Source organism: Diplotaxodon limnothrissa, linkage group LG13 (assembly GCF_057381915.1).
Source record: "Diplotaxodon limnothrissa isolate DT_005_m linkage group LG13, D_limnothrissa_male_GT1.1, whole genome shotgun sequence".
Classification (NCBI taxonomy): Eukaryota; Metazoa; Chordata; class Actinopteri; order Cichliformes; family Cichlidae; genus Diplotaxodon; species Diplotaxodon limnothrissa.
The window spans coordinates 9,021,479-9,033,561 of record NC_140608.1 but is presented as its reverse complement, the minus strand read 5'-3'; the positions used below and the strand labels follow the sequence as shown (position 1 = coordinate 9,033,561).

The 12,083-nt window shown below is 41.2% G+C and overlaps 1 protein-coding gene across 1 annotated transcript in view; it reads left to right on the top strand.

The window, feature by feature from the left end:
* Window positions 1-12,083, top strand: part of LOC146619816 (ankyrin-3-like) — a 124,224-nt gene that overhangs the window by 78,290 nt on the left and 33,851 nt on the right. The window contains exons 18-26 of the mRNA XM_085369763.1: window positions 1,551-1,748; window positions 1,998-2,096; window positions 2,743-2,841; window positions 2,959-3,057; window positions 3,169-3,264; window positions 4,865-4,937; window positions 5,075-5,131; window positions 8,819-8,942; window positions 10,231-10,242. Of these exons, the coding sequence (XP_085225889.1) occupies window positions 1,551-1,748; window positions 1,998-2,096; window positions 2,743-2,841; window positions 2,959-3,057; window positions 3,169-3,264; window positions 4,865-4,937; window positions 5,075-5,131; window positions 8,819-8,942; window positions 10,231-10,242 (857 nt within the window). The remainder of the gene's footprint in view (window positions 1-1,550; window positions 1,749-1,997; window positions 2,097-2,742; window positions 2,842-2,958; window positions 3,058-3,168; window positions 3,265-4,864; window positions 4,938-5,074; window positions 5,132-8,818; window positions 8,943-10,230; window positions 10,243-12,083) is intronic.

Here is a 12,083-nt window from a genome sequence, read left to right as displayed (position 1 = left end):
AATGTGGATCTAATGCTCGCCCATTTCCTCCATCCGTTTCATCGTTTATCAGTGAAAGTGTGAGTTTTATTTTGTGCTCAGTCAAGTCTTACAAACCACCTGACCAGCCTGAAATGAGGTCATGCTGTCAGCAGATTTGAGTTGCTGGTTTGCTACATATTGCAAGCAATATACTGTGTTTCTCCTAAAAAGAAGAAATGTAATTACTCCAGAGTCAGTAATAGTGCCAAACCACTAAAATTTCCTTTTTTTTTTTGTCTGTTCAAGAGTTGAGAAAATGATGTATTCCCAATAAAACCTAAAAAAAAAGCTGTTAAGTTAGACAGACAAACATAAGTGGTCAAGTCATGGTTTGTCTCCTGCCAGGCTTTAAGAGTCTGTCGAAACCGCAGAACGAGTGTGAGCAAAAAGCCAGAACCAACCAAAAATGTGGCAGGAAATGCCTGTTTTGCCTGGACTGTCAAGTGACATGCCACAAAGGGAGACCAAAGCTTGCAAAGCCACTTTGGTCCATCCTAGCTCTCTTTCTCTCCCTTAATCTGCGTCTGTCTAAATTTATTCCTTTGCCTTTCTTGTCGCCTTCCCACACTCATTCTGTCGTGCCTTCTTCCTTTCTCTCTTTCTTTCTCAAATTGTTTTTCATTTGGCTGGGTTCTAAAGTTAGTGTGCTTGATCTAATTTAAGTGCTTTTGGAAACAAATCAATCAGTGTGTACAAGAGGAGTTGTATAGAGGCGCTAACACAGATACACGAGTAGGGTTACTATTGCAGTTATTGCTGCAATAGTTCCCTGCAGTACCATAATCTGTGCTCCGTGTGTGATGTTTTTCTACTTAGTGATGGAGATAGAAAAAAATGGATTTTGACTTGAAGTATAAGTCTTGCTTTACACAGTGTAGTAAATTAAATCAAAGAAGGAAGCCAAGTTAGGCTCTGTAAATAGAGGCTCTTCCCTCTTCCAGACTCACCTTATCCTTTTACTCACTCTCATTTGAGCTAGAATTACCTTCTCCCTTGCAGACCTCAAGGCTACCCAGAGGTTTGAATGTAGCCCTCCTGCTACTTTGTAATGTTTTCTCTCAGGTCCTCTCCTCCACAGTAGCAAAAAGGAGGAAGCCAGGGTGGTGACTGTTCACGTTTAAGTTGCACTCCTGTTTGTACACTTTGTCTCTAGCACTTTCACTGTTGTGAATGTGTGTAACAGCTGAGGTCAACCTTCTGTCTGAGGTTTTCCCATCAGTTTTACCTGTGATACGTTAGGCTGGCCACACTAGCCTCATGACTGTCAATAAGTTGAAAGACCCTTGTGCTGTAAGTTTGTTTTCATGACAAACTGGATTATACGTCCTGATGCAAAATTACAACATTTTTAATCAAAGCTGTATCCTGATTTTCAGCTGCATCCATCATGTAATAGATCTTTAGTTTTGTAGATAAAATGAAAATTACTTTTAGACACACCCTTCAGCCCTGCCCATAGTTTAAGTTTTACAACCATAGAAGAGCTCGGTCCAGCCTCCTAACCTCTACGCCTCTCTTGCGGACCTTAGAACGGCTACATGCCCCTTCATATCGCTGCCAAGAAGAACCAAATGGAAATTGGGACCACACTGCTGGAGTACGGTGCAGACACCAATGCAGTGACGCGGCAAGGCATCAGCCCAATTCACCTTGCAGCACAGGAGGGCAACGTGGATCTGGTGTCACTGCTGCTGACCAAGAACGCTAATGTCAACGTGTGCAACAAGGTAGAATCTGTCACATAGCTCTAGTATTTATACAGGAACTACTACAAATGTAATTAAGCTTACACATGTATATGGCCCACAATCCTTCTTACCCAGTAGACAAACACTTGTCATGATTTTTGCCATAACACATTAGACTTCTCAAACAAGTTTTCTGAAAAACACCCTACTTTTCATTCTTCTTCTGCACACCCACCCTAATAAATGTAATTGTGGATTTGCATGTTTTTCTCCTTTTTTCATATACAGAGCGGACTAACACCACTCCACTTAGCAGCTCAGGAGGACAAGGTCAATGTTGCTGAAGTCCTTCTCAATCATGGGGCTGATGTCAACCCACAAACAAAGGTACAGCTTTCTCAGATGACTTCTTGCACACATGGGAAAACTGTAAATACTTGAGTAGGCAGGTTTGCTGCATATTTATACTTTTTTAACTTCCATCAGTTAATTTGCTTTATGTGCTTATCCTGATTTTCCTCTTTAGCTTAACACGCTCATACACTCACTTGTCTGCCGACATCTCAGTTGCTGCATAAATAAAGGATTGTTACCTGAGTAGAAGGTGATCATGTTGTTATGGATGCAGCAAACACATTCATGCACATAATCACGTTCACTAAGAGCTGCAGTAGCTAAAGGTTGGGCTAACACAAGGTTATTTGTGGTGTGTTTGTGCTGACAGGACAGTTGTTTACAGCAAAGAGGTTATTCACCCACTGATCTCCATGATACACAAATACATAATTCATAGAGCAGATGAAATACGATGCAGTTTTAATTTAGGATTTAGAGAAATCCCATTATGTGAGAGGATTTATATATTTGCCTGGTAAATTTTACACTTAAAATATAAACTTTCCAAAATTCAGGCCAGCTCTCTAGTAAGCTGTGATGTAACAAATTATAGTCTGCAGTAGGCACTTGTGAGTAATTTTCCATCCTGTTTTAATTGAATTGTCTGTGCCTCTTCTGCCATCATTTGTCATTCCAGATGGGTTACACTCCGCTGCATGTAGCTTGCCACTATGGAAATGCAAAGATGGCAAACTTCCTGCTGCACAACCATGCCAGAGTCAATGGCAAAACCAAGGTAGACACACAGAATCACACACATACAGTCTTGTATCGCTGAAGACCTTCCTGCAATCCTGCAGTGTATTTGCATCTTTCCTGGACAAACTGATTGTGTTTGTCTGGCTGTGCTTAGAACGGGTACACTCCTCTACACCAAGCTGCTCAGCAGGGCCACACCCACATCATCAACCTGCTGCTTCAGAACGGGGCCTCGGCCAACGAACTCACTGTGGTTAGTACGCAAACACACGGGCTAGACAGCAGAGCTTAAGTTTGAGGAAATACTGAATGCTTTTTTCCTTTCTGTGTGTAACTTCCTCTGTGTGTTTTTGTCACTGGTAAGAATGGGAACACTGCCCTATCCATTGCCCGCCGTCTTGGTTACATCTCTGTTGTTGACACTCTGAGGCCTGTGACTGATGAAAACTTGGCCACTATGGTAAGACACTGACTTCTTGTCAATGCCATCTCACATGCTTTAAGACATACAATCTTAAGACATATAATTACTTCATACATCAACTGATGGATATTTTGTGTAACTTGACAGCTGGGCAAAGATTCTGTGCTTCTTATTGAAAGGTTTTAATATATGTTTTCTTTTTTTGGGTGTGTGAGACTGTGTGATTTTTATTGATGATTCAGCTTCATTAGTTTAAATAATAAACTGACAGCTATCACATTTTAGCAAATTAACATGAGCAAATCTCATTTTCCAGACACTGAAGGGTAAACTTCTATGTTTTATTTTCTTAGCAGCCATTTATTTTTATTAGGGTATTAACTATGTGGAAATCAGCTTTGTCACTCTGTGATACTTTACATTTTCATGCAGTTTCTGGTTTTAATTGTTGGTGCATTAAAGGATTTTCTGATATGTAAGATTTCAGAGTTGATTCCAATGCTTTTTGGGCTCTGACATCAGGAAAAACAAGAATATCGGAACTAAAAGTTGTACAGTGCATTAGAAATAGTATCACTTTGGTTGTTTGTTGGATTAGGAAGGTTGTTTTTTGCTTAAAAGCGAACATTAGAAATAAGGTTTTTTATTTGTCTGTGAAACTACTAGTGTTTTCTTACCGAGCAGCTAGCTCATTGCCAAAAATAAACCGTGGCCGTGGACAGCCAGCAGCACACTGTAAGTGGAGTTAAGGTGTGAATACTGCAAATGAGCTTGCAAGTCAGTCTGTCACGCTGTGTCACATGTGTGAAGTTGTCCTGCTTAAGAGAAAGGGACGGCTCAGATTGGAGCTTAAGGATTCCCCTCGTATAGCCAACGTTACTAACAGCAATACTAACAGCTGACCCTAATGATCAGATGAGTGAGGTACAGAAAGACAGGCAGTGATGAAGAAGTGATGAAGAAGTGACAAGCGTGTGAGGGGGACAGTGAGTGAAGAGCCAGGAAAAGGGGTCATTGAGGATCCAGCACAATCAGCAGGAAAGTGTATTCGTCATAAATGCTTCAAACCACAGGAGTGTGAATAAAAGATCAAGGTCATCTCCTCACACCTCAGTGTGCCTGATCTATTATTCACCGTACACAGACCTCTGCTGTTGTTTTATGTTGCTCTTAAGCCTACATCTGCAGCCTTTGGAACATTTGCTGATCGCTTATCTGGGTCAAGATGGCCTTCAGAAATACAGTATGGCTACTTCTTGCTATGACAGGGCCTGGAGCCCAGTCTAAGGCCCAAATAAGGAAATATATGTGAAGCTTTCACTTTATTTGCAACTTATATCCTGAAGTTGACACCAGCTGACTACATTTATCAGAGCTTCAGCTGATAAAATATTTAAAGAGTGGGTAATAATCAAGATCATCTTTTCTTATGTTCCCTTTGCTGTCACGCATAAACTGACTTTCAAAATATCAACAACAATGTCACTATCAGTACTTTCTTTTAATATGTAGCAATGTGAAAGGCAGTGATTTCAAGTGATTATGTGACATATCATAATTTAAGAAAATCCATTTGTAACTGCTTAAAAAAACAGGTGAGGAATATATAATATATGTATTTTTTTTGAATTTCCAGAGTGCATCCGAAAAGCATAAAATCAATGTCCCTGAGACCATGAATGAATTCCTCGATATGTCAGATGATGAAGGTATGTAAAAAAATGTTTTTAAATTTTATCACTGAGGCCTAAAATCAATGAAAGTGCATAATTCCCATATACTGTGTGCTATGTGATGTCATTCTCATTAACGTGCATGTTTCACTGTATGTGTATCCAAAACACAGTCCAGGCCAATGTGCCAGAAACTCTCAGTGAGGAGTCTTTGTCAGATGTTGACGAAGGTATCGGTTTGAATCCTCTCTTCTATTTTTTGCTTCTTTTCCTTTAATACAACAGAGCTGCCTTGCCTAGAACTAACAGTGTTGCCTTTGCTGTACTGCTGTTCTGCTTTGCTGTTCATGGTAATGGGAACGTTTTCAAAGGAACTTACTCACTGACCAGAATACACACTGTCCACTCAAACTAAATGCTGTGGTTATTCTTTAGTTATTATGTTGTTAAGGCTCCATGGGTTGTGCATATATACTGTTTTATTGTATTTATTATCTTTCCTTAGTCTTTAATCATGCAGACAAACAATAAAGTCCAGCTGTAGCCATTTTATTTGACACAAAATTGTGTAGCTGTGAAAAAATGAAAGCAAAATCAATGTGACACACATCAAAATGCAGAGTTGGAATATGAAGAGGCCGGCATACATCGTGTCAAATCATTTTTCAATGTATGTAAAATTCAAGTTTCATAGTTTGCAGCAGAGTAGCTGCTTCAGGACTGCAGGCCAATGTTCTGCCAAGTTTATGGTACAGAGGACCGTCCACTCAGTCCTCTGTCCTTTGTTTTGGAACTACACAGCCAAGATTCTTGCAAAATTGATGAGCTCGTTCACAGGCTGTTGCTCGGGGGATGTTGGTCAAGGGGTGTGGAGTTTCTGTGTGAGGCGATACAGCTAGAATCAACAAGTATACACGCATATCAGGTTTTAGGGGATGAGTTTGTTCTGAAGATCCTCACATAGGAAATATAGTGCCCATGACTTAATGTCCCCCACATAAACGGTTTATACCATGCATGTATTTCATCAGCGTTGTACTTCTGTGGCCTTGATAATCACTTTGCCCAATAGCACCACCAGACTGGCTTCAGACAGCAGTTGTATTCAGGTCTGCACTCCTTCATTTTCTATAGGATGCTGTTGTTTTGCTCTATGTGGGTTTGTGTTAAAGAAGTAGCAGGAGTAAATGGAGACTTTCTTCAACTTGTTTTAATCCTACATGAGGGAAGCCAATCCTATTAAGCTGCAGGCTGGAGTGACTCTAACAGCTCCCCGTGGTTGCTGTTGTGTGTGTGTGTTTTCTTGTGTGTTATTGTGACCTGCCTTATGACTTCTATACATGACTACAGCCACTAATCTATAGAGAATAACTTAAATCTTTGATTTTCTCTGTTAGCGTCATAGTATAGATTTCTATAATTCCTATGGCATTGGCCTGCAATAGTTTCATTACTGCAGTTAACCGTTGCTGCTTTGCTTGCATTCTCTTACTCTTGTGCAAGTTGTAGTCACTGTGTGCAACACAGAGACAGAAGAGCTAGACAGAGAAATGTTGCTCAAAAGATTAAAAATTGCAAAATTATGTGGTTATTTCGTCATTATTGTAGCCCCACTCCCACTTTGACACACAGCCAAACTCCCTCTAGGATTTACATCACAGAGGAAGAATAAAACCTCAGTGAAAGTTTCAAATGCTGACGTTCCCAGGCATTTGCTCAAACGACCTGTCAGCTGACTGTGCTCTCCACAGAGCGGTAAACACTTCCACCGCGGCCCCTGTTGACACTCTTCAACTGGAGTTTGTTGTGGATGCTGCTGAGCCAGAGACGCACTGTCTCTCTCTCGCTTTAAATCCAATGAGATGAGCTTTTTTTTGAGCCGCCTGCAAGAGATTTAACCCCGGTGTGGCCACCGATGTCAGGTGGCTTAGACTTAGGCTGTTTTATGTTTCCTCGTGTCCTTTTTGTGCAACAAGGAGACGCAAAACTTGGAGAGGTTCTAATCTACATTATTTTCGCAACGAAAGCAGCAGGGATGTGCGCACGGGCAAGAAACACGCAAGTTGGTTGGAGTGGAGTTAAGTGTTTGAGGTGACGAGAGGGCAGCTTTTTCCACCAGCACCAGAAGCATTGAATGGACTTCTTGATAGTCTTAAACTTTCTGCAGTTTTTACACCGTGGGCGTTTTGTGGCGTTTTAGAGAAACAGAAATTACCGCCGAAACACGAACAGAGCTGTAATCGATATGGCTGCGGTGGACAAAGGTAAGTCGCTCGGGGGGTTTAAAAGAAGTTTCAATAGCCGGTGCAATTACTAAGCCACAGAGAATTGATCGAGAGACAGAAAGTAAGAAAGTGAGAGTTACTGAGCGCCAATGTGAAATTGTCACTATAACATGTGGTTATTATTTTTTCCGTTTTTACTGATTTTACGTAGTTTTTATTGTGTGAATTATAATCAACATCCTTTTTATATTTGTGAACAGTTTTTGTTTTTTCTTCTTCTTAGAGGGACGGAAAAGGCAGGCTTTGTTTTTTTTTTTGGTTTGTTTTTTGGGCGGGGGGATTCAGAATATGCTTTAAAATATAGGCTAGAACAGGAGGGTGTTTGTGTGTGTGTGTCGGGGTGTAAGTGGTGGAAAACTGAGCTTGAATGGGACTGCCACACTTTATTCTTAACAGCGAGCAGTCGATCCCTTTCCAGGTCTGTGAAGTCAGACAGAAATATCTGTGAAACGCAGGAAGTCGGATTATCCGCTCTGCCACAACAATAAAAGATATCGTTATGCGTTCAATAACACTTCATATGCTACATCCACATCATAAGATATGCATATTTCGCTTTCATTTTTATTGAGATTTGGAAACAGACAGGAAGCGATATTATAATCGATATTTCTCTGTCCCAGTGTTTTAAAATTAAGGTGCACAAGATTTCAAAATTATACTAAATACACAGAGATTATTTATTAGTTAAAATATTTCTTTAGTATAATTAAAATATTGCGATATGTCTTCGAAAATCTTGCATCTTTTATCAATTTCCTTGCTTCACCTGAGAGAACATGTTCACAGTATTCTTTGTAAGAGTAGCTGATGAACATTATAATTGTAATTTATGAAGTGTAAACATAGGGAGTAAACAGGTTTAATTTTTTTCTTTGTCTTTAGTTTTGACTAAAGATAATTTCATTTATAACCCTTCCACCACTGGTTTTATTTTGAAATCTGACACCGGAAACGCTGCCATCCCTTGTCCTCTTGCTTGACACTGGTGGTGGTGTGTGATCGGAGTGCGGCAGTATTGAAGGTAGGGGGAGGGGCTGCGGTGAAGGAGCAGAGTGTTGCAGGCAGGACAGAGCCGGACATGAGGGAGAAGGGGAAACACTGTAGCCGCCCCGGCGGCTTCATTGACCGGCGTGTCATCGTTCACCGGTCCGCCGATCGAGGTGCGGTGCGGTTATGCACTTTCTCCTTATTCTTTGCTTATTGTGCTGAGGCTTTGGTAGCTATAAAACCTTCTGCTTTGACTCTTCTGAAACGAGCTGCGTTTGATTTTACAGGAGAGCTCTAGATATACCGCAAAGTGTCTTTGCTGCTGCCTCTTTCTCTTTTAATATTAGTCTCACCTCTAAAGTCCAGCATAGGCGCTGCTGAGTGTTCCAGCTTCATGTTGTTGGTGTGCCACAAATGAAAAGAATAGACTGAAAGAAAGAAAAGTTGCAGTGAGATAGTCTGGGTTGATTTAACGGCAGAGGGATGCTGATAATTAGCCAAGGCCCTCTCTAAGTAGTCTAATCAAATAAAAAAGAGGCTGGTGTCGGCTTGTTTTTCTTTGCTGGGTGCCGCATCGTCTCTCTTGCCCTGATTAGCTTTTGAAGTTAACAGGAGGGTTTTCTGATTTCGTCCCTTCACTAGGTGAGGATGCAATGACTGGGGATACAGACAAATACCTGCGGCCTCAGGACCTCAAAGAGTTGGGGGATGACTCTCTCCCTCATGAGGGGTACATGGGTTTCAGCATAGGAGCCCGCTCAGCCAGGTAGGCACCTGCCATTTTTATATATATGCACATTAAAACTAATGATGTACTTCACAGTGTGACATCATCTTTGCGATATTTGCAGTGGTCACCCTAAATCCACAGATTTATAATGCCATAGTTGATATGACATATATTGTTCTTGTTGCTCTTGAATAGTTTAATGCACAGCCCCCTCCACCGAGCACACACACATGCATACATATGCAACATAAACACATATAGGCTCACACACAATAACACAGCATAATGGAAGTCACCAGAAAGCGCAGCTGGGAAGTTGCCATCTAATGATTCAACCTGACTAAATGATTCAGCGTTTTGCGTGACCCTGTTTGAAACTCGGGCAAAAAAAAATGTACAAAGAGCTAGCAAGCTTTGATACCTTTGATGCTCTGGGCGAACAGCTGCGTGTCGGTGTAGCTACACTTTCACATAGTGGACAAAGGATGTCGTGGAAAAATGGCAGGCGCCAATGAAAACACTCCGGTGGTGTGTTGTGCAGCCCCACAGTGTGTATTGTAACCGCACTGACAGATGGCAGATGGCACTGTGATGGCTGGATTGATAAAAACAACGTCACACTGACTGTGACAGGAAGCTGCTAACATCAGCAGGGCAAGGCAAACAAGGGAAACACTGGAGGGATTCCACGTGAACGACTTTGTTTTGATGGGCTGATCCTGGAAAAAGTTTTGACAGAGAGATAATACGTTGAATTATGCAAAATGTTAGTTTGAAAGAACTATTTTGTACAATGATACAGCGAGGAGCACATGCAAGCTTAAAAGCTGTGCTCACCTTTCTATTTCAGAGTTTTATTACATTATTATTACACTGACTTCTCCTTACAAATGATCAAGTCCTTCCATAGTTTCCATAGAACTTTCTTCCTCTGCAAACTACAGACACATATACTAAAATCTGCATATACATATACATACATTGCACATACACTTTGTTAAGCTGACTGTTTTTGCAGGAGTGCGGAAATGTATAAAATAATGTATTGATCAGTGAATGTGTGATGCTGAGCAAGTTCTTTTCTTTCCCTTACCTTTTCATTTATGACATTGACATTGCATGGTCTGCTTTTTGAGTGGGCTGGATACACGCAAACACCTTCTCATGTAAAACGGGAAAAATTCGCTCAACCTTGTCGTAGTGTGCCACCAAAAGCACAGCATCAATGTCACATCACGCTTGAACGTCTTCAAAATGCTTTGCTTTTCACTCTGCTATTTTGTTCTTTTTTTCTTGTTTTCTTGCATCCTGTCTCTCATTCTAGCCCTAGAATCAGGTAAGAAAAGAGTAGTAGTTGTGGTACCAGTAGTAGTAGGTAAAAGATCTGTGAATGGTGTCTCTTCCCTGTGACCCTGTGAACTACTTTTTAACCCCAATCCAACACTCATAAGACTCTAACTCAAACCACCAGTCATTCATTGGACATTGGTGTCATCCAGTGTTGGTGTTTCTCTGTTCGTGGTAGCGTATTTGACCCATTTGCTGTTACGTGTTGTATTTTTAGATCATCATCATCATCCCTCCACTTTTTAAATCATACCTCTTAGTGAAATCTGTGTCTATTGTTTTGATGTAGGTGTGCAAAAGAGACAGTTTTGCTGGACATAAGAAAATATAAGCAGCTGTTTTGCGGATCTTTCAGTTTTGAGTTGTGTGGAGTAATCTACTAATGTTTTGATGTGGCTTCTTCTTATGTGGCACCTTATATTTTTTTGGAGTGTCTCTGAGTGTAACTTCCAGGGATCGGACACATCATTGGATTAATAATTTGTTGACATAATTGGAGGTGTCCCACAAGTATTCGGCATGATTCCTGCTGTTCAATTCTGGTTTGCAGAGATGGAAACTTTGCATTCGAACACAGCAGCACTCACGTGGATATACTATGACTCAGTTGCCTACAGTTGCCTCTCTGAGTCCACAAAAATCCCTTCGACTCAGTGCTTAACTGGTTCATAGTTTGACATGCTAGATTGAAAATTTGAAGTAGATTTTATGAGTGACCACCCATAAAAATGAATGGAGTGGAAAGAGGAAAGGAGGTGTTAGAGCAGGGTCTGATTGATTAGAGGAAAGCAGTGGGATAGAGGCAAAGTTGAAAAAGTCTTTAGTTGAGTGGATGAACTGATAAACTTCACAGTATTGTTAAAGCATCGTGACTCAGGAAATGAGAAAGCAGAGAGAGAAGGAGATCATTATGGAGAAGGATGACACGCAGAAGTGAAAAGCTGACTACAGGGAGGACATAAAAGGGAATGAGCAAGAATGAAAACACAGAAGGAAAAGAAGAAGCGCTGATGTTTTTGGGGGGAGAATGAGAAAGAGGAGGAAGCTGTAAAAAACAAACATGTTCGGGGTGAGAACAGAGTAGGGGGGGGATAGCGCGGCGCTGCCTTGCCAGCGAGTCCATTCAGCCCGCACAGAGTTGCTTGGTAACTTCGATGCCGGGGTAGGCAGGCTCTGCTGAATAAAGGGCTTCTCTCTGTGCTGAATAGCGTGCCCACTCAAACACGCTGAGCTCTGCATTTTCTCCCCCTCACTCACCCACTCTCCCCCTTTTGCACTCACGCACGGCGCATCAATACACACATACAGTATACCCTCTGAGAAACGAAGGCAGAGTTTTCAGCTTTGTTCACAGCTGAAGCTGCGTATCCTACACAAACAACAACAACAACAACAACAACGCACCTTTCACGTATGATATTTAAGTGCTTCTTCGCACACACACAAAAATATATGTTTTAGGTAAGCGTTTAGTCACCGCACATCAAATGAATATTTCACATCTTCTGCAATGATCAAATCGCTGTAAAAGGAGCACAAGAAAGAAGCCCGAAATGAATCTGCAGCACTGCACTGAGCCGAAGAGGCAGCAAAAATAGGCACACATCACCACACACAGCCATAAAGCAGACTGCAGCAAGATAGATAGAAAAGACCTGCTTCCCTTCTTGTATTTTGCTCCTTTGAAACAGGTCTAGGTCAGCTAATCTTAGAATAAAGGAAGGTGAGCTTTTGAGCTTGAGTCGGATTTAAAAGTTGAAATATCTTTGAGTGAATCTTGTTCCTTTTCCTGTCATTGATGACGTCTGCACAGAATTGAACACTTTAAGC